Source organism: Opisthorchis viverrini, assembly GCF_000715545.1.
Source record: "Opisthorchis viverrini unplaced genomic scaffold opera_v5_205, whole genome shotgun sequence".
Lineage (NCBI taxonomy): Eukaryota > Metazoa > Platyhelminthes > Trematoda > Opisthorchiida > Opisthorchiidae > Opisthorchis > Opisthorchis viverrini.
This window is the reverse complement of record NW_008751865.1, coordinates 785764-806965: the sequence shown is the minus strand read 5'-3', so window position 1 is coordinate 806965 and position 21202 is coordinate 785764. Positions and strand designations below refer to the sequence as shown.

The window sequence follows — 21202 nt, the reverse complement described above, 5'->3', positions numbered from 1 at the left end:
AGTATCGAACGAAGATGGGAGAATACAGTCATCTTCAAATTACACTGCTTCTAAAGACAAACATATGAACCTCTCGTTGATGACGCTCTTCAGCTGGATGTGCTGCGCAAAGGTGTCTCATGTTTCATCTGGTACGATATTCTGGATGTTAGTTTTCTAAGAAACGCTACTCATAAGGTCGCTGAAACCGTTTCGACACCCCATGGCCGGTTTTGTTAGTCTTCTTGGGGTTCACGATGTGGGCGCAGTCCAAGAGTCATGCATTTGTCCATCCTATATGCTACTTGACCCAAGATTGGGCGCCATTTTCGGAATACCCGTGTTTGGAGACCAAGTTGGATTAAAAGTGAAAACCAACTGAATCCCAGCTGAATCTCTCGTTTGTGGAATTCTTTAGTTCAATTTGATGCACAAATGTCGCCTCACGTTTTAGTTGCATTGGAAATATCACGACATACTTTCTTGCAGTGTTGCTGCAAACTTTTTGAGAGCTCAGTGGACGCTTTGTCAGGAGATCCACGTACATTTCTCTGGCCTTGCTGATAATTTCTTATTCAAGGAAAGCATGAAATCAGTAACTGGATGAGCTCCAAGTGGGGCGTGAGCGGTCAAGCAGCCTTCAACCAGCGTATAAATTGTGAGTTACGTCTGTACGCGATATTTCGAGTAGCTTTCCAACTGGAACCTGAATGTATTTTGATAGTATAGTACGTAGGCCGTGCTTTGAATCGACTGAAAAACTCGGGTAGGTCGAAAAAAAAACAGACACAGAGGGGTGAATTTTCGCTGTGTGTTTTTCTCTCCCGGGAAAGTCGAATATGCTATGTGCAATACCGCCGCCGTTTTCTGAAAATTCGTGCGGCGCGGAACCAATCACTTGTACAACTGAAGAGGTCAAAGCGAATTGCACACGTGTGGCATTCACATCTTGATTCCGAATGTAGTGGAAACGCCGTCAGCCATGCCCACACCGCTGTGATGCGAATCGGTCAGCTGTCGACGGTTGAATGTCCGGTTATGAGCGTAAAGCAATTGGTAATCAATTAAAAAGCGATGAGGATTAAGTATTTTTTCAGTGTGCTTCCCGGGCAGTGCCACAGAGGAATGAGACCGATTTAAATTGACTCCTGGTTGTTACTAGGAGAGGGGCGAATGATAGGGTTGTACTTGGTCGCGTCATCAAAGTTCCCCATGCACCATCTGGTTGCCAGACAAAAACAGCCAAATGGAAATGATGTGACAAGGTTTCCAACAAAGTAGTAAAACTGAATCGAAGCTATATCTTTGTAATGTACTACTAATAAGGTTGCTGAAATTCCATCGACAGCCCACGACCGGTTTCGTCCTTCCACTTTGGGCACATCAGGTAGGCGCAGTCCCCGAGTTTCCGTCAACTTCATGTTCTACTGGGTTCCAGGTGGGTCTCTCGAAAGAACCGAATTCGTTTGCAAATGAGTGTATATTCGCTGACTCGGAGCTACTTCGATTCAAACGACAATTTGAGACAGAGGAACTTTTGAGAGTTTTGACTGAGGCCTACGGACTCGGACATAACATTGAAGAAACCGTTCTTTGGGAAGGTGATGGCGGAAGTCTGCCTCGGGCAGTTGCCACCCTCTAATTGAGACGCGCATGGATAAGTTTTGGTTCCCTTAGACGCGGGGAACTTGGCGCCCGTGCACTGTTTTGGTCCGATTTGTTTTCGACCTTTGGAATGTTTGTTCTCCAAATTTAAAAGTTGTCCACAAACAGGAAAGCATATCAGGACAAACTGGAGTGACCGTCTGGGCGTAGTACTACTCAGCAATTTTCAACATCAGGTCCCAACGGGGGGGTCTAGACCCTCTGAGCTCAGTCTGCGTGAACCCTGTCTCACTTCATACTGTAAGTTGCCAGTAATTATATAACCCTAATCGAAAAATGTGTGGTTACTTGGGCAGCAAACTTGGTCAGGACGTGGTTTAGACGTCCTCTGTACAAATCACGTGTTATAGCGCAGATTGTCTGACCTGGGGACACAGCAAAAATATACAACCTACTTATGACTCCGGATCTTACTTACTGACCTGACTGAGCTCATTAGTTGGCCAATAGCGCCCGTAATATTCTGAAAATCGATTTACTTAACTCATGTAATATTCCTTGTGGTATAATTACACTATGAATTTTGCTCGCAACCACAGCTAAGACTAATGACAACCTAGCTGGCTTTCGCCTCATGGTCACACCATAGCTGCCTTGTTGTATTCCAACAATCAAAACCAGAAATAATTTCGACCGCAATATAAACTCCTAACCGCACCATGATTCGTTCACAAGCATTCTTCGGTGAGCTTTCCTCGCCCTCCACTGATCACTACCATGTTATTGCAATGCAATGAAAGGTGAGCACTATTCAGACAATTTCTGACGGTGTAAGTGTATGAACGAGTTGGCGTCCGGTCTGTTAAATGCTACAGATGAATAGTTTTCAGACATCATGCTTTGTCTCTTTTTTTCCTCTAGAGAACATTGTTCATGATGAGAGTGTGAACGTGTTACGAACAGGAAGTAGTCGATAACGGGTGATGAAAAACTGCTCGGTCAGTAGAAAAAAGCGCATTATTTACTTTTTTAAATGTCTTTTTCGACTCTACTTTTGAAGCTTTCCTTTTGAAGCATTGCCGAAACTTTTACTTACTTAGAAAATTAATATTAGGGTCACGATTTTGGATTGGTGATGCTCGTTTGAATGGTCCTATTTAGAACCTCCCTTGGAGATTTGAACCCCCGAAAAGACAAAAAACTCAGTGTACTTTAAATGGTAATGCTAGGAAGATTACTCATCTTATGTTATGACTTGCATGTCGTGCTTGAAATTCCACATGCAGTCATCACATTTCAATCGATAAAATTACGCCAATCTAAGAGCCAATCAACACGTGACCACTGAAGCCCGTGATTGGTTGATGAGTGGCGAGTTGACCCCACCGCTGATAAACCGCTCGTGGCCAGACGGTAAATTGTTTAAACACTGGGCAGGAGGTTTCGTGTTCGAAACTTATTCAGTTTTGTTAGATGCGCACTGCCGATCGTTCTCAATAAGGATGAAACGGTTGCACAGTACTCCTCGGCATTTTCGCCCCACTTGGAGGACGGGATATCTCATGCCAAGAACAAATTATCTGAAAGCATTCCGCATCCAATCAAACAACCGCTGCAGAAAATTTGGATGTTCCAATAGCCCAACGAGCGTGCTATTCCTTGAATTCTATCACAGTAGCGTTCCTTCAGGTCGATGGCATATCCTGACGCAATTACACCAAATATGGAAGGGACGTTCTGGTGATGACTAAGCATCTCCTGGTTGACCGCGCAAACAACAATAGACTAGGTGACCTACAGTGTCACCGATATCAGAATATGTGATGGAAACCAAACGGGTCAGGTCGACACATTTGGCGCTCAGTCAGTTGACTTTGCGCAACATCAAACGATCACTCGTCTTTACCTCGGAGCCAACCTAAACATCTGCACAATATGTCGTTTTCTTGGCCGTTTTTCATATTCGCGACGGGTGAAAACAGGTGAACACGTGACCGACTTCGTCCATCCCTAGTATGCGACTTTATCTACAATTCACTAAGGGACGATCAGCTCAAAGAAGCTGATAAGTTGCGGGACTTGAACATCTGTGCTTAGTCGGTCGAACGCGCGCCCTCTCGTTCAGAAGTTAGGCACCACAGAACTCAGCCAGTGAACCGAAGAGTGATTTTGTTTCTCATGACACAGATTAGCCCAGTTTTGACTAAGAATTTAGCAAGGGCGTCGAACCGGTTGGATTAGTTACACAGTCGATAAATTCGTGTTTTCAAACTTATTTGATATTCGGGTCATCCGACGCTGACAATTCAGTTCCGTATCCAAAAATCTGATGAGTGATTTGAAAAAAGGGACACTTTAGAAGTATAACGGAGAGATTGGCGAGGGGCTTTTGAGCGACATTCTGATGGTCACAGAAGCTCGCCATAAAGTGGACATTGAATTGGTGAGTCGTCTTGATGCCTTAAAATGCTACATCGGGCGAGTTGACCCACAACTCTGCCTCCTCTAATTTTTACTTTGAATTCATCCCTGTTTTCGCTGCGCACCTTTGAGGAAAGCTGGATCGTGTCTTCCCCTTGATGTGTCTTATTTATCTAAGCTTTTCACTCCCGACGTGAGATCAAGTGTACGACGAATGCAAAGTTGTACTCTACATGTTCGTCTTCCGCGTAGTGTTCCGTAGCCTTGATTTACATAGTAACTACTTAATACAGAGTCAGCAGAGGATTTTTTCGTTTCAAGTTTCCAATTTGTGAAGGATTGCTTCGACTAACCTCAAATGAGACTCTTCAAATTTTGCTTGCTGATGTTGCCGTTCTTCATGTGGAAGTGGCAGTGCGGAGTTCGATTTCCAGTTGTTCCGTCGCCAACTTGTTGTGGACCACAGTCCCTTAATGCCTTCTTATTACCGTGAACCCCTGTCTGAATAGTCGCTTGATTGCCTGGTGGGGTTGGCCGAACCAGAAAAAGTCAATGAGCGTGCGAGCCAGCTGATCTATTGATCACTGTCACATTCAAGCGGGTCAAAATGTAATACTAAGAATACAACTCATTTGTCAAGGACGGTTGAAAAACAACCAACGAAATCTGTCTCAACGAAAAACCGTTACTCCATTGGCTGTTATCTGGTCCTGTTGCGGTCGGAGCTGGTTCTCCTAATAGTCATCTTGATTCATGAAGCGGTACAAACGACAGACCTGCGTTCGGTCAATTTATTCAATTTAAACGTTGTTGCTAATGTGAGAATATTTTGGGATTCCTCGTGGGAACTATGTCACGCAAGTTTTTTTGGTGACAACCGAAAAGTACCGTACAGCCCATATATTTGTAATGTACTACACATAAGGTTGCTGAAAACTCCTCGACAGAACACGACCGGTTTCGCTCTTCCACTTCGGGCTCATCAGGTAGGCGCGCAGTCCCCGGGTTTCCGTCAACTTTACGTTCTACTTGAAACCAAATTGCACGAAATTAGCGAATATACACTCATTTGCAAACTAATTTGGTGTTCCTGCGCCTAACTGATGAGCCCCAAAAAAGGCGAAACCGGTCGTTGGCTGTCGACCGATTTTCAGCAACCTTATGGGTAGTACATTACAAATATATACATGTATCGCGATATATCGAATATCGTAGCGACTGAAAAGTGAGGCGGCCTCGTGCAGCACATTCAGTTGCCTGGGAACATCACAAACGAGAGATTCAGCTGGGTTCCAGGTGAACCTCTTGAAAAACCAAATTAGTTTGCAAATGAGTGTATATTAACCCATACCGTGCAGCCTTTTCATCCTTATTCGGAACCGTTAAGGGTGTTCATCTCTGGAAACTCAGGGTCACGGGTTCGAGTCTTCCAGGGGTTTTGAAAGATGCACAGGGAGGAAACAGGTGTAAGGTGTTTCTTGGCTTTTCGGCATAGACTGGCTTCACTAAAAAAGCGAAATCTTTGTTAGAAATTCTAAAATTACGCAAGATGTCAAAATATTCTCATTGCCTTTCATAAGAACGGTCACGGCAGTGAAAGGATTTCAACTTCGTTCTCCCGTCAACATTGACTCAAATTGCGAATGAATCTCCACCGCGACTTACAAAAAGACTGGTGTTTTTGCGAAAAATGAGCGTGATGGAGAGTTAGAGACTAGATTTGTCAAATGAAACACAACACTGGCGAAATCCAGATTGAGCGTGAAGCGTTTTCATCGACTTAGAAGTAGTATCGTCATCCTCCTGTTAAGGGGGTCGAAAATTGTGTGGAGAGAGAGCGTCATGTTCGTATGAGATTGGTGTTTAAAAAACTAATTTTTATTTATCTACTCTCGTGATGAGCAACACACGTAAAGTCCAGTTTTTTTGTCCCAAGGGATCAACATTGTTTTTAATACGTCACAATTTACTTCACTCCTTGCACACCTTAATCAAATTAACCATTCTCAGGGGAACACAGAGAGGTGTTATTATGGCTGAGAAGTAGGCGAAAGACAGAGCATGACGATTCAACCACGACCGATTTTTTGTCAGCCTCCAAGTTATTCGTTCGTATGTGTAAAAAAATTTGTCATCCGAGGAGTGGATGATCTCGTTTGGCAGTCTTTGGCTGGGTAATGGTGGCGACAAAAAAGGTGACCCTGTTAATCATGCAAAAGTACGAATTGAGACAATTCCAGGTAAAATGACATACAAAAAACACTGTTTTCGACTCAAAGTTTAAAATTTGGAATGCACGAGATATGGCACGCGGGGGAGGGGGTAGTTCCTGGTCCTCCCATAAAGATACACTCTGGAATCTCCCGAAGGCGTTCCTTCAAGGGAGGCTGTAGTTCGAAGTGGTAGTACGACTTTGTGTCGAACGGACGGAGAATCTCAACTTCCTTGGGAAGTACTGAGGATGGACCGATCGACCGATGGACTGCACTGACCAGTCTCGGAGTTAACGAACTTTTGGTTGTACACATATGAAAAAAAATCAAATCACCATTGTTTTGTTCACCGTTTCTCCCCGGAAACCACCTGCCACTGTGGTGAATACATCTCAAACGAAGCGGTTTTTCTTCGGTTTGACAGAATGTTTGTGTTATCAGATGAATTGCGAGCTTCCGACAAACGCTACCGCTCCATGTTTCAGCCGGTGAAATATTCCAGATATCCCAAGTTATATTCTTGATGGAACACATACTACTCACAAGGTTGCTGAGAATTCTGTGCCCGTTGACTGCCTATTCCATTCTACATCAGTCCTGTGAACCAACCAATGAGCTGTTCTCCGTCTCTAATCGGGCTAGGTGGCCAGAAATCACACACCAAGGCCCCTCTAAAACATAACTTTGTGCCAATAACTCAGTTCTCACTAACAGAAACGTTTCACTTGCAAAAGCCGGGAGCGTAAGTGAAGTTGTAGTATGCCACAAGATCCCACGATGAAGTGTATGGACGTCGAATCAAATACCCTCCGGGAAAGACCTAGGCCTTGACCGTGATCGGTTAAGTCTGTTCCGACAAGAAGTGTCTGGATATCGTGCCCGCGGCTGAGGCTCTCTCGTTGCTCAGTGTACAGCCAGTTTTTTTTATGGGGGACAAACTTGCTCACCTGGCACCTTTGAAATCTTCGTATTCTGAAAATCCGTCCTCAGGTGTACAAAACTGTCTTTGACCCTCGATAAATACACCAATTCTCATTTCGATTTGGTTTTAATGGGGGACTCACCCGGAACCCGGCTGAGTCTCCCGTTTTCAATGTTTTTAAGCAACTGAATGTTCTGCTGCCTCATGTTTCGTAATAAATATATGGACACAACACACTACTCGTAAGGTTACTGAAGATTCTTAGACGGACCACGACCGATTTCGCCCTTCTTTGGGCCCATCAGGTAGGCGCAGTCCCCGAGTTTCCGTCAACTTTATGTTCTAATTGAACCCAAATTAGACTGTTTTCGAAAAACACCCCCATTTGCAAATCAATTTGGATTTCACTCAACGAAATCTCTCGTTTATGATATTCTACAATTGAATGTGCTGCACAGAGGCCACCTCATGTTTCAGTTGGCACGATATTCCAGATATCGCGGTATATTTTCATAAAGGAAAATACTCAAAAGATTGCTGAAAACTCTTCGACAGCCCACGACCGGTTTCGCCCTTCTACTTCGGGCTCATCAGGCAGGCTCAGTCCCCAAGTTTCCGTCAACCTTATGTTCCACTTGAACCCAAATTGCAAGAAATTAGCGAAATGCACTCAGTTGCAAACTAGTTTGGTTTTGCGACAGACTCACCTGGAACCCGGCTGAATTTCTCGTGTATAATGTCGAGGTTTTCAGCAACCTTAAGAGTAGTATATTATGTCTTTGGTTTTCTTGTGAAGCGTTTGCTGAACATGACATTTTAGCCGTAAATGTCTCATCGGCAGTCACGGTAAACGCCTCTGTGGGTGGTTGCGTCTTGTTTAAGTGAACGGAACGCGTCGGCGCGCGATCACACTGCGCACTGATGATATCGCTTTGATTGGTGGGGAGACGTTTGAAACAAAAATTTGGCACGATTATACCATTAGTTTCGTAATCGGGGACAGAACGATCCATCTATTCTCGAACATTCCAGCGCGAATCCACCAGTTGCTGTTGGTCGCCCTTAGATTAATGACAGCGAGGCGAATAGTCATTATTATACTATGTGGCAAGGCGAATAATTGTCACAGCGACTTCGGGTAGCAGTTGCCATAGCAACACAAAATGTTCGTGGGAGGTCGTACCAGGAATTACTATTCGTCAAATTCTCTGAAAAACGGACACACATGGGTATCTATAACTGTTAATCTATTTTTATTCACCTAAGGGTGGATCCTACAAAACGGGAGGACAATAAGACCCACGGGTGTATCGAGCATTCACCTTGATGAGTGACATTTCGCAAGCGATTGTTTGTAAATTATTCGTTTTCGGTGTGAAACTGTGCCCTTCGAGAAACGTTCAGCCTGCCAGGAGAGATACCACGGCTGGTTTCAAGCTGTGCTATGTTCCACCAGACTTGTGTCGGCGGGTGGAATTTACTAAACTTCAAGCTGATGCATACCATCTGTGGAGTCTGGGGATTGTTAGAGAGCCTCATGTGGTGAGAAATTCGTTTAATTGACCGGATCACGTGACCCTGGCGTTTTACGGATTACGAAGGTAGTGGTGTCTTCTATAATTATATCAAAAGTTACGTGAGCCCGCCGTAGAACCCATGATAAGTTCACTTTCCTACAACGGTCAAATAATGGTGTAACGATGTGTACTACTGAAGAAACGTGCGAGTAGTGCCTGGTTAGGTGACAAATCTCGATTTCTGAATATGATGGAAGGTCAGTACGGGGGCTATCAAACTGTTCCGTAGTTCATTATTGTAGATTTTTGCTTAATATTCAAAGTACATCCAGGAAAGTTTAAGATAATTCTTGAAAATGTTCCACTTTCAACTACTCTGTGCAAATGAGGATTTTTAATTTAATATCTAGTAGCTTGTAGTCGCTAAGTTCGTATTGGCTGATCTAAAACGCTGCCCTGAAAGATGCCTTCCATTTCACCGGCGCCGCCCATGATTGTGCTCCAAGGAGCTGACAAGGCTTGTTGTTCAAGAAACCTCCCCAAGGGAGCACAAACTCTCCAAGCGAATTGCCAAACTGGTAGAATATTTGTTTTCTCATATCCTTCTTGTTTTCCCAAACCAAAGAACATTTGCTGCCGAAACCTGTCGACGTAAATTTTCGGTAAGTGTCGTTTACCAATCATAAAGATGTCTGTGGTACGAGCTCCAACTCGGTATCACTTTCCAAAACGTGCCGGGAATTATGATACCATAATTACAACTAGCGTATATAGCGAAGATTTTAAGGCGATTCTCAAGGTCATTCTCCCGGTTCAATCAGCTGAAGACAATTCGGATGTTGCCGCATAACTGAGTGACACAAAGAAGCTGAAACCAGTCGTGGGCGGTCGATGAGTTTTCAGTAACTTTGTGAGTAGTATATTACACCTAAATGGTGGCTATTTATAAGCTTGGAATTCAATCGAGTGTGGGCATCTTCTGTCTCTATTGGGAAAAATTATCGGGTTGAAGAGATAGAAAGAGGGAGTACGACCACAAGATACCGAGCAATGATCGATCGCCACAGCTGCAGGAGAATGGAAACATTCAAACTTATTTGGGCGGCCGTCCTTCTGTTCTGGCGTAATTAGTCCGGTGAGCCCACACCATAGGGAGGAACTGAACTCGATTTCGCTCTTATTAGAACAGTGCATTTCCAATGTCCGTGCCGGGATTTGAACCCCGGACATCTGATATGCGAGGCGAGCGTGTATCCATTACTCCACGAGCCCACGTTGGATGCATCTGAATTTTCACGTCTGAACATGCGAACGTGTTCACACTTGAGCGATGAGATTAGTGTGCCCGACCCATCGAACGACGACCCAGTAACTGTCCCGGTTTTGACGATCGATCGGTCCGTTCGGCTGGACAGGTTGCCACATGTGTGAACTCACTTTCACCACCACTCCAAATTACCTAGTGTCCATGTGCAAAAAAAACCACTCATCTCACACGCAACTAAATATGTTCAATAATGATGGATTAATATAATTTAGGTGAGGTCCCCGGTGTTCTGACTACACGCTTTTTGCGACCAAGTGGTTGCTGTCCTTCAGTGAATGCACATGCACTCATAAGGTTGCTGAAAACTCTTCGACCGCCCACAACCGATTTCTCCCTTGTTGGGGCTCAACAGGTGGGTGCAACCTTATGATGTATCACGATATCTCGAATATCGTAGCGACTGAAACGTGAGGCGGCCTGGTGTAGCACATTCAGTCGCCTGGAAACATCAAAACCGAGAGATTCAGCTGGGTTCCAGGTGAGTCTCCGTGGCAAAACCAAATTTGTTTGGAAATGAGTGTACTTTGCTGCGCCTTTCAGCTTTCATTGCTCACGCTACTTAAACAAATTCCTCTAAGATCGATCGGGTACATTTGCTTGGTATTTTTTGGTGGTTATGTTGATTGAAACAGACAATTTTCACGTTCGAGCTCTAAGTTTTGTTTAATTCAATGACAGTATAACATAGTCCAATTACCGCAACGATTTCTAAAATATTGCCAAAAATTGAAAACCTCGTTGAACAAACGTCACCAAATTCTGAGTGACTTGTTACTTTCAGTGCTCTTGGCAACTGATTTGCAATTAGTGAATCCTTTTTTTCGTATTTCTTTTGAAAGCACACCCAAGTATGCAATATTAATTTCCCGCCTTGGCATTGATCCGCTGACGTCTTCGTACTTCTCCTGGTCACGTGTTCACATTTGAAACAGAGTTCACTATGTGTTGAACAGCAGATGAGTGGCATAGCGGACGATCCCAAGATCAAAAGGCGTGCAATATTTACATGGAACTCTAAGGCAGTTTACAAAGACCTTACTCGAAGATAACCAAAGCCCTACTCATAAGATTGCTGAAAATCCGTCGACAGCCCACGACCGGTTTCGCCCTTCCACTCGGGGCTCATCAGGTAGGCGCAGTTTCCGTGTTTCCGTCAACCTTATGTTCTACTTGAAACCAAATTGAACGAAATTATCGAGTATACACTCAGGTGCAAACTAATTTGGTTCTTCGAGAGACTCACCTGTGACCCAGCTCTTTTGTGATGTTTACAGGCAAGTGAATGTGCTACACCAGGCCGTTTCATGTTTCAGTCACTACGATATTCGGGATATAGCGATACATGTAATGCACTACTCACAAAACCCACTACTACCAAAGCACACTACTCACTAAAGCCCATTTTTGTTGTTTTCCAACTCAGATTGCACGAACACTACGGTCAGAGCGAATTCCCAACGCGTTGTTCTGACCAATTCGCTTTTTCGTGCGCTGGATTGTCTGTTTACCGGCAAGAAGGAAACCGTATTCTCGCGGACCCTATTGGTTCATTCCAAATCTAATTAGCCGGAGTTTATCCTCGGAAAATAGAATCTTTGCAGATGACTCGATCCAGGTTGAGGGTAGACAATTAAGCTGCCGTATCACTGAGGGTGATAATAGATGATGTAACATCCAACGACGCTTGTTTGTAGAGCAGTTTCGTGCTTATTTGATATGTACCCTAGAAGCGGCAATTTTGTCGCGGATTTCGCTCGCCGTTGTCGGGCAGTTAGTGGTTGAGAAGTGCCTACTCTATACTACCTGAGCTTGGCTTCTAGGTGAGCCAGTGTGATGTAACACACCGTGTGACTCCTTCAGAAAAGGCCACCCATAGCTGGGAACAGTCCAGTGGGGTCTGACGAGGCCCTGCCCGAGATGGACCACCCCTCAACTGCAACTTTTCAAGCTACGAGGATCGGGATGATCAACGTTCATCCAAACAGCGTTACCGACTGACTTTGAAAGCACCGACAGTGAATAAACTTCCGGTAAGATCACGTGCTATGAACGATGGTTATCACGATAGGACTTCGGTTTGTGCTCTTGGTGTTTTGTGAAAGCGAAAACCACGGGGGACCTCAGTAAAACTCATCGACAAGTGCAAGACAGATGATACTGTTGCTCGTATGGATGAGTCTCCAAAAATCGAATCTTGAGTTGTTCACCATTCATTTAAAGGATAGTGCGAAACGAAAAAAGCGATTGACGTAGGATTCATGTGGAAATTCTTTTATGAAACAAATTATTTTGCAAACGAATGTACTTCGCAGGCCTTGTGAAATCAGGTTTACTCGAAACATGAGAACTTGGGTCATGTTCCCAACTGGTGAGCTTCGAGAAGCCTGAAAGAGATCATGGGCTATCAAATACTTTTCAGCAACCTTATGAGTAGTGTGCTCCTAGTTCAGGGGGACTTTTCTGTATGCACAGCTGTATATACTAGGCTCCCGCATATGTGCTTAGGACTGTTGCCATCCATTTAACGCTATGCATTTTAAGTTCACCCGACATTTGCAGTCGACCTCTGCTCTAATGGACAGTGTTTAACTCGGCTTTATTTCTCCAATTTAATCTATAGCTCCTTATTGATTCCTTGATAAAGTATGAAAACAAATACTCTGCTACACAGTTTTTGTTCCAGATTTGTTTCATTTCAGACGAGTAAATTGTACCAATCGCAAGATTGGGAAGTACCTGAAATTCAGTTGTTTGAGAACAGCACAAACGGGCTGGGTTCCAGGTGAGTCTCTCAAAAAATCAAACTGGTTCGCAAATGAGTGTATTTCTCGCAAAACAGTCCAATTTGGGTTCAAGCAGAACATAAGGTTTACGGAAACTCGAGGACTGTGCCAACCTGATGAGCATCGAGAAGGGCGAAACCGGTCGTGAGCTGTCGATGAATTTTCAGCATCCTTGTGAGTAGTTTCCTTTATGAACTTATACTGCGATATCTCGAATATGGGGTGGCCTGTGTGCAGCACATTCAGTTGCGGAATATCATAAACGAGAGCTCCAGTTGAGTCTCTCCTGAAAACCAAACTGATTCGCAAATGAATATATTTCTCGAAAACAGTCCAATTTGGTGTCAGGTAGAACATAAGGTTAACGGAAACTCGGTGACTGCGCCTACGTGAAATGTCGTTAAAATTGCCGGGTTAAGAACTCGGTCAGTGATTATCACAGTTTTTATTGATTCAAAAATGTTATTCTAAAAAGACAGTATCAAATCTGCAGTACTAACCAAAGAGATACCATCTAAACGTAACAGGTTTCCTCTAACTAACAGCAAATCGATTGAACTTAAGTACAAATGTAGCCTACTAATCACGGTACAAGAGAACTCGTGGGGGAAGGTCTAACCGAATGCTGTATCAGTACAACTCGGTGACTGTGCTCTCTGGCTTGCGAGCTTTTTTTACACCTTCCTAAATAGAATGCAAGCTGGTGACCATTCCATAAAGTGCACTGTGGAATGGAGACGAGTTTGTGGTAAGAGCCACTGAGTAAAAAACGAACAGTGACTAAAAGTACCTGTTGACATTGAATTTCCTGAATGGACAAGATAAAAGCCTAGAGTTCCTATGATCAAACATGAAAGTATCAGCGCCAGAAGATGTTAAACATGGTGATTTACCAGCCCTGAACTAAGAATCAATCGGCGTAAATATCCAAAAATGAACAGATACGTTTATTTTCCACACTCCAAGCGGAAAGTGATATGAACGGGTAAGGTCAGGCGTGAATTAAATGGCTGAGTGAAATTCGTGTGTACATATATAATGCGACCATTGGACATTTCTTACGGTTAAGCGGGAAGAGGCAAGTGATCAATAGTGTCCTGTGAAAAATGATCGATCAGTTTGCGTCATAGTCAATGATGCTCAGTTGACGTCGCCTAATTGGCTAGTTTCAAGGACGTGCTTGCTAACCCATGACTGCGGGATTCGAACTGGTTGTTTTTACTTTTTTTGGCAAAACGAAGGCTTTCCAAGACCTCAGATCCATGATTTCTCTCCGTTTGTTCCAAAATACAAAACTGAACGCAGTCGCAAGTGAAAAAGTGAATAAAACCTGAAGTTGCGTCTCACTGTCTTATTGTATCTTATCCTGTCGAATATTCGCCTAAGATTTTTTTGCCAGAATCGAGATTTTCAACTTTATTCGACTTGGATTTTCCTCACATGCTAGGTAAACAACCCTAAAAAATGGGTCACTCAAGTTAACACGATGACTGAATGTTGGCTTTGTCAAAAATTGTGTACAGATAAGTGTGACAGGTGTAAACAAATAAACGAATGCAGTATAGATACAGGATTATTGACCATAGGGTGAATGTCGCTATCATTGACTACCGATACTAAATCAATTCCATCAAGGAAGTCAATTCCCGGGGCCCCCGTCGCGCACTAAAAACCTAAAAAGAGCCCCATTGTAGTAGGAACAATAGGTCTGTATGAACTGCAACGTGACAAAACATTCCACGCGACAAATTGAACGTTATTTGCTTGAAGAACGAAGCTGAAACATCAACTTCTTGGGGTCTGTAATCGATTAGAAACCACTGAGACAAAAGCAGTTTCCAAAAAACTGTAGTTGTAGCCAAGCAAACATCCCAAGGTTCCGCAACCAGATTAAGGATAGCAGTTGCGCTTCAGACTCCCTGCAAAAGCTAACAAACCGGTGGACACCTTGGGACGCTAGAAGTTTGCAAACAGAGCTTTTCTCCTCGTTGCAAACGATGAGGTTATGCTGTCGCCTTGGTATCCCCTGACCAAGACGCGTTACCACTCTGAAACCACTCGGAACGAATGAACGGCCCCTTCACTCGCCACTATGATCACACGTCTGTAAATACACTGTTGACTTCTAATCGACAAGTATCCGGTTCTTGGACTTCCTGTTTACTCCACTACAACTCTTGTTTACTAACTGCCACAAATTCTATGCAAAGTTTCGCAACCAGTTCTTCAACGTGCAATCTTGGGAAGTATGAAAAACGCGATCACCACATTGCCTGATTGCAAGTTCTTTGGGAATATCAAGAACTCTTTGAAGATAACCATCTATTGGAAGATGACACCTTCCGACCATGACGTGGTTTCTACCTCGGTACATGTGACAGGCGTCGATTCGTTCATTTGTTCACACCGGAGTTTCGTTAAGAAATCTTTGTTCAATTGAATAGCNCTAATTCTGAATGACTTAATTCTGAGGTAGTGATTCCCCATGACTGGCTTACCGCATAGGAGCAACCAATCACGTGCTGTGCGTGCAAGAGTCCAAAATTGAACCGTGTCTTCTGATGAAATCTTGTGAGTAGTGAACAGCTGATTCCTAAGAAAAGAAGTTCCGAATGTATAAACACGCAGCTGTCACAATCAATGGTTCGATCATAACTTTGACGGTTTATCTGGACAGAGCCAACATCGGGTTACAGATGCTGCTCTTGGGCAAAACAGAGACTGTTTTCCGGAAGTCACTTACAACCCCGTCAGGTTACGGTGGTGGACAGCTCGTAGGCCAAAAGCTGTCCGGTGGCCCAAATGCACTCTGAGCAGGCACATATAACCGGCTAATTCAAGACAATACCCAGCTTTTTCCTTACAGCGATGGTCACTCCCAGTAGCGCTAGAGGCTTACCGCTGAAGAGTGGAGCCTTGTTGACACGGATGACGCCCACCTTGGATTTACAGAGGATCTGCAGCACTAATATGCCCAGTCCAGAATAGTCGGTCTACTACCTGGACCCGGTACACCGAATGACTCATTGTGTGAAGTAGGCAGATTTTGATTGGTGCTCACAAGAACTCACTTCTGGTTGGCTCACAATGCATAGACACGCTGTATTACTAAGGTTCTATTCGTTAAATTAACCACCAGTGTTTCATTGGTTAGAATATATTTTTACTAAAAAAATATCCTGAATCACCAGACTGTTACTGGTATGAAATATTAACCCATCGTTCATTTTAGTTAAATTTGTCTTTAATTAATAAAAACTGATTGATTTTCCTTATTTCCAAGCAGAGGAGGCACTCTTGTGAAAATCAATCAAACTTTCTAAGGGAAGAACCAAACAAACCCTTCTTTTTTGGTGTTGCCCTGAGACAACATTCACAATCGGTGTTGGAGGGAAAAATAACTAGACTAAAAACTGTTGGAACCGTTGTTATAATGAATGTATGCTGAGGCGCGCAAAATACCCCACCGAAAAGAATAAGAAACAATCGTAGGTTTGTAATCCACTACTCACAAGGTTGCTGATAATTCGTCGACAGCCCACGACCAGTGTCACCCTTCTTGGGGATCATCAGGTAGGGGCAGCCCTCAAGTTCTACTTGTGACCAAATTGCACGAAATTAGCGAAATACACTCATTTTTGAGGGGTTCGAATATCGTAGCGACTGAAACATGAGGCGGCCAGATGCACCACATTCAGTTGCCCGGAAACATCACAACTGAGAGATTCAGCTGGGTTCCAGGTGAGTCTCTCGAAAAGCCAAATTAGTTTGCCACACCATTCGAAGGAAGCACGAGGGCTGGGATACTGCCTAGACAGGAGAGTCGGAAGGGCAGAGATCGGGTTTGAACCACGGACCTTCCGCTCACTAAGTTCACGCCTTAACCCTTGAGCCATCTCGAGCTCAGTTCGGTTTATATCAACAAACATAAAATCGTTTGCTCTTAGAGCCCATGAATATCCCTTTATTCTGCCAACATATATGAGTATTTGACGAACAAATGGTCGATTTCCACGGTCATCGATCAGCAATCGCACCTTGAAAACTGACTCGGTGACTGAGATCAACTGAGCGATGTTCATCATGATTTGATATAACCTGAATATCTGCAAAAATCGCTTCATTACTCGCTATCGGCCAGATGAATGCGCGCGGACGTTTGACGGAAACCACTTTTGCCTGAACTGCTTCTCAAGTGCGCCGCTTGTCACATCGCAGTGAGTAGATAACAATGTTGGCGGCTTGCCGGATAAAGGCCTGCGAAAGGGATCAAGTGACACACCCCAGATGTCATGTTATCTTTGGGTTATGTCAACCTGAACTAGTATAAACACCACGGCGGTTTCCGCAGAAACATAGTTTATATGGTCGTGAGCTGTCGACGAATTTTCAGCAACCGTATGAGTAGTACATTACAAAATAAAGTTTATATGTTCTAGTCTGCATGTTTCTATTTATATGGGGATTATCGTTTTACCGGTGTGATAAAAAAAACAAAAATGCACCTATCTGGCCTTGGGAACTCCAGTGACTGGAGGGGTGTGTACAGCCCCCTCGGGATTCATGGACGATGCGGGCGCACTTGCCAAGGAATCGGGGGACTATTCCAACGCACTGTCTTTTGGGCAGAAAGACAACTATTCTACTTTCCAGCTCTTAGATCAGCGCAAGATTTTTTTAAAATTTTTCTTCAAGTCAGTAGCTCATAAATGTCTGTAGGGTTTGAGGAAAATTCGGCTAATGTGAGCAACAGCCTACTTAAATGACTGCAGCCGGACTACAGGTCGGTCAACCGGGGAAGATACCTTGAACTCAGAGTTGAACTACCTGGTTTAGGTGAATTATTGTCCCAGATTTCTCCCCTGGTCTTTATACTGGCCTTCTTATCGCATGAGGTGAAATTAGAACTCTTCCAGTCATTGTAGAAATTTAAATTTCTGCATTATAGACCCAAATATTTAGGCTGATCTATTTCACTGATGTCGCCCGCGATGCGGCGTTCATCTACGTCAAGGCCGTCGCAATAAACACAAGTGAAAAATTCACAAGATGAACGAAGCTGGTTACCACCTGTTGTGGACTTGGCGATTGTAAGATGAGTAGAGATATACTCTGAGAGTTATTCACAGTGCCAACCGGCTTCTCGTGTCCAAATGACTGTGTTTTATAACTAACAAGTCGCAGGTTCAAAATTTCAAACAGTCCCGTGAAATGTTCATTGCTGGTAATCATGAAAGAGAATGAAACAACTCTACAGTGCTTCTCGGCTTTTCGAAATAGATTGGCTTCAAGACCATCAAAAAGTCCAAAGTCTTCCCGTCTCACTAAGAATATTGTGGAGCCTTTGGAACACCTTGATATCCCCAGTTTTTTTCAAACTCGTTTGGTAAATTTAGCTTAGTAAGGATGCTAAATTCCTTCAGGAATATCATGAATTTCACTCAGCGATCGTTAAGTATTGTTTCTATTCACTGATAGAACTAAATAATTTATTGTGGAACTGGTTTAAAATTTTCCCTAACAAAAAAGCCCCAACGATATGGATAACTTACCACAGTATGTTCCCATTCCACAAGCCTAATGTAATAGTGGTGTTGGTCACGTGACACCGTTTTCACAAAACGGTTTTTGAAGCATCCATTAATAGTATCAGATTTCACACACACAGGATGCCTTTTGTTGGCGTACAAACATGAGCAGTACTTGTAGGAATCCAACTTATTCGTTAATTTATATACCTCACGAACATTTTGCTAAGCTCAGAATTGTCCAATCAAATAACAGCTTGGTAGGACTGATCTGATTGGCTCATACAAACCACACGTAAGAAATATCACTCAGGCTGCGATGACCGTCCAAAACGTTGTCAGTGTATCTAGTCTAATGGAACAGAAAGGTAGTTTTCGCAACAAAACGCACAATATTAGATGTGCTTTTTTTCGGAAAAAAGTATTACTACGTGTATTTTTTGGAAGAAATTCGGAGAATTAGTTGTGGTGATTCTATGCGCATTCAATTGTGAAGCTGTGAAGCCATGCAATCATCAAGTGCCCTCAAATTTAAACAACGATCAAGAGATTCCATTAGGAAAAAACGATGTTTTCAAAATGGCATGAAGCTACAGAAGCCATTTGGTTTTTCTGTGACGTTATTTTGAGAGGGGGGTGGACCGCATTATTTTTAAACCACAGTTTTTCCGACAGAATATTTGTCACCAATCTTTGTAGCCTTGTTGGCACCTGAGGATACCGCGTGCATTTTGTCATTTTGACGGAGAATTTGAGTGAACATCCACTGGATAACTGTATTGCGTTGGAGAATTTCTGAAAGCCCCTTCAGTTGAAGTAGACCAATATGTAGGGGCGATTCAGCAAAATTCATTTGAGGCTCTCATCAAAACCAAATTCGTATTCAAATGAGGGTATCTGGAGAAATTGTCTTTGATCCAAAGTGTTGCTGCCCGATCCGTTGCAATGTTCCGCGTCTCCTGGGTTGAACGAGCTTAAATGGGGTACCACTTGCGATAAAGTTATGCCCCCTTTACTCATCTCGTAAGAACTGACGGAAAGCATGTTACGTTATGTTGGCCCTTCCTTTATTGTTTTAAGTCGTGGAGGCAAAACAGATAAGTTATGCAGATGAAGAGTAGAAACGTTGTTCAACTCACACTGTTGGGCTGAGTTCTGCAAGTAACCCGACCACGGTAACCAAATCGCTTGCTTCAACAGTTTGTCTGCACATGGGTTCCGGAGCTCATCAGTTGTCGTCAGAACCCTAGGGTTTGTGCCGTTCTATCCGATGGCCAGTATCGAACGAATGTCTGGATATTGGCGAGGAAGGATTGCAACTTGACCTCCGACCTCCGTGGCAGTATTTGGTGGAATGATCCTCCACTTACGTGTGGGGGGAGGGAGACGGCTTAGACAGCCTCGGTCCACGGTTATGAAGAGCGAATCCTCTAACGGTCGGTATGAGGTGTAGTGGGTGCGGTATAAACACCTTTTAAAGCCAGTGTTTTATGTCGATTTGAACGTGGTAACCTGTGAACAGGGGAAACAAGCATAAATCTTCTCGTCTGGTTCAATGAACTGGGACTGTCTGTGTTCCAGCTCTATCGTGAATTTCAGTAGAGCACTCGGCAGCGGGGTTTCTTCTCTTGCTCTATTCTATCGTCTCTGCAGTTTGCAGAATCACGTCCGTACCAGCTCGCGCTCATAAATTATTGGGGTGTCAGTGGACAGCGGTGAATATTGACCGTTCAACATGTTCCTCTGGAAGACAAAAGGCAACACGGACCTGTGGGCCCATAAGTACATCAAAGAACGCTAGGCTGTCACTCGATCCCCATCCAAACGTATCACGAAGGTGGCAATGTGGTTGTCCAAAGTGGGCCATATGTATCAGTAATATATATCTATATCAGTAGTAACCAAAAACTATCACCAACAGAAGCTTTGAAATTTCACTCGCAGCCTTTTGTTCAGTAATGAATTTTATGGTCACTAGGGGGCCAAAGAGAGAGGCGAGAGGTGAAATCTCTTGGAATTAAGAACAAAGAGAATAGATAGAACTGAATTTCTGGGACTTCACCGGCTAGATGGCCTGTATGTTCAAAAGAATCCTTTGAGCAGTGAAGGGATAAGCGTTTGGGTCTCGAGTCTGATATGCAATTTCGTGGCACGCTGCACAAAAGTGCACAAAAGTAGACCTTAGGGAGACACCGTCCTTGTGTATTTTGAGGGACTTGACCTTCATAGTTACCCCGTGTTTCAGGTACTGACCATCCTGAAACTTCTCTCTCGACTCTTTGGAGTGTTCTCACGTCTGAACTTCAGAGGAGAGCACTCATTTTTTGCAGATACCAATGTCTACACATAGTTATCATGGCCGATCTTTGCCTGGTTAGACCACAGATGCTTGGTGTTCCTGGGTCGTTGATCAGATGGCCGTTGATCTGTTCGCCGAGCTTGGCAATTGGCTTTTGAGCGTTACCTCACCAAGACATCATCAGAGCGCTGTGGGGTGGATACTTCTTCCCTACCTGTGTGCGTCCGTGTTTCATTTTTCCCAGGTTCCCGATGGCTCCGCTTTCAAACAACCTTTGTACCGGAGAGGACAGGCGTGAAGTGTCGGCCAGCAACCTTTGCCTGTTAATTTTGAAACTCATTTCAAGTGACAACACTTCAAAATGAGGGTGGGTTAATTCGCTTTGAGCGAGGGTACGAAGGTTTTAAGAACCAGCACATTGAACTATGGACATGTCGGCCAAAAGATTGATTGCGATCTACCAAAAATCACAGTGTTTTTTCCTTAGTTCTGTTCACGACGTCTTGGAAAAATAACTTTACAGTTGAGCGTGTGTTCCACCAAGTCCGAACGACGTTTGAACAGATTACAAACGGAATATACTAAAAAAACTCCAATGAGTGGTAATG

The 21202-nt window shown here is 43.7% G+C and overlaps 2 protein-coding genes across 2 annotated transcripts in view; one reads left to right on the top strand and one right to left on the bottom strand.

Annotated features, from left to right (window-relative positions):
• Window positions 1-21202, bottom strand: part of T265_08249 (hypothetical protein) — a gene marked incomplete at both ends in the record, with an annotated part of 36407 nt that overhangs the window by 14418 nt on the left and 787 nt on the right. The gene's annotated exons all lie outside the window — the stretch shown is intronic.
• On the top strand, window positions 7967-16441 carry T265_08250 (hypothetical protein; the record flags this gene model as incomplete). Its single annotated transcript, XM_009173997.1, has 7 exons — window positions 7967-7986; window positions 9842-10082; window positions 10202-10336; window positions 10382-10462; window positions 12684-12766; window positions 13460-13508; window positions 16283-16441. The coding sequence occupies 7 exons, from the start codon at window positions 7967-7969 to the stop codon at window positions 16439-16441; spliced, it is 768 nt and encodes a 255-aa protein (XP_009172261.1).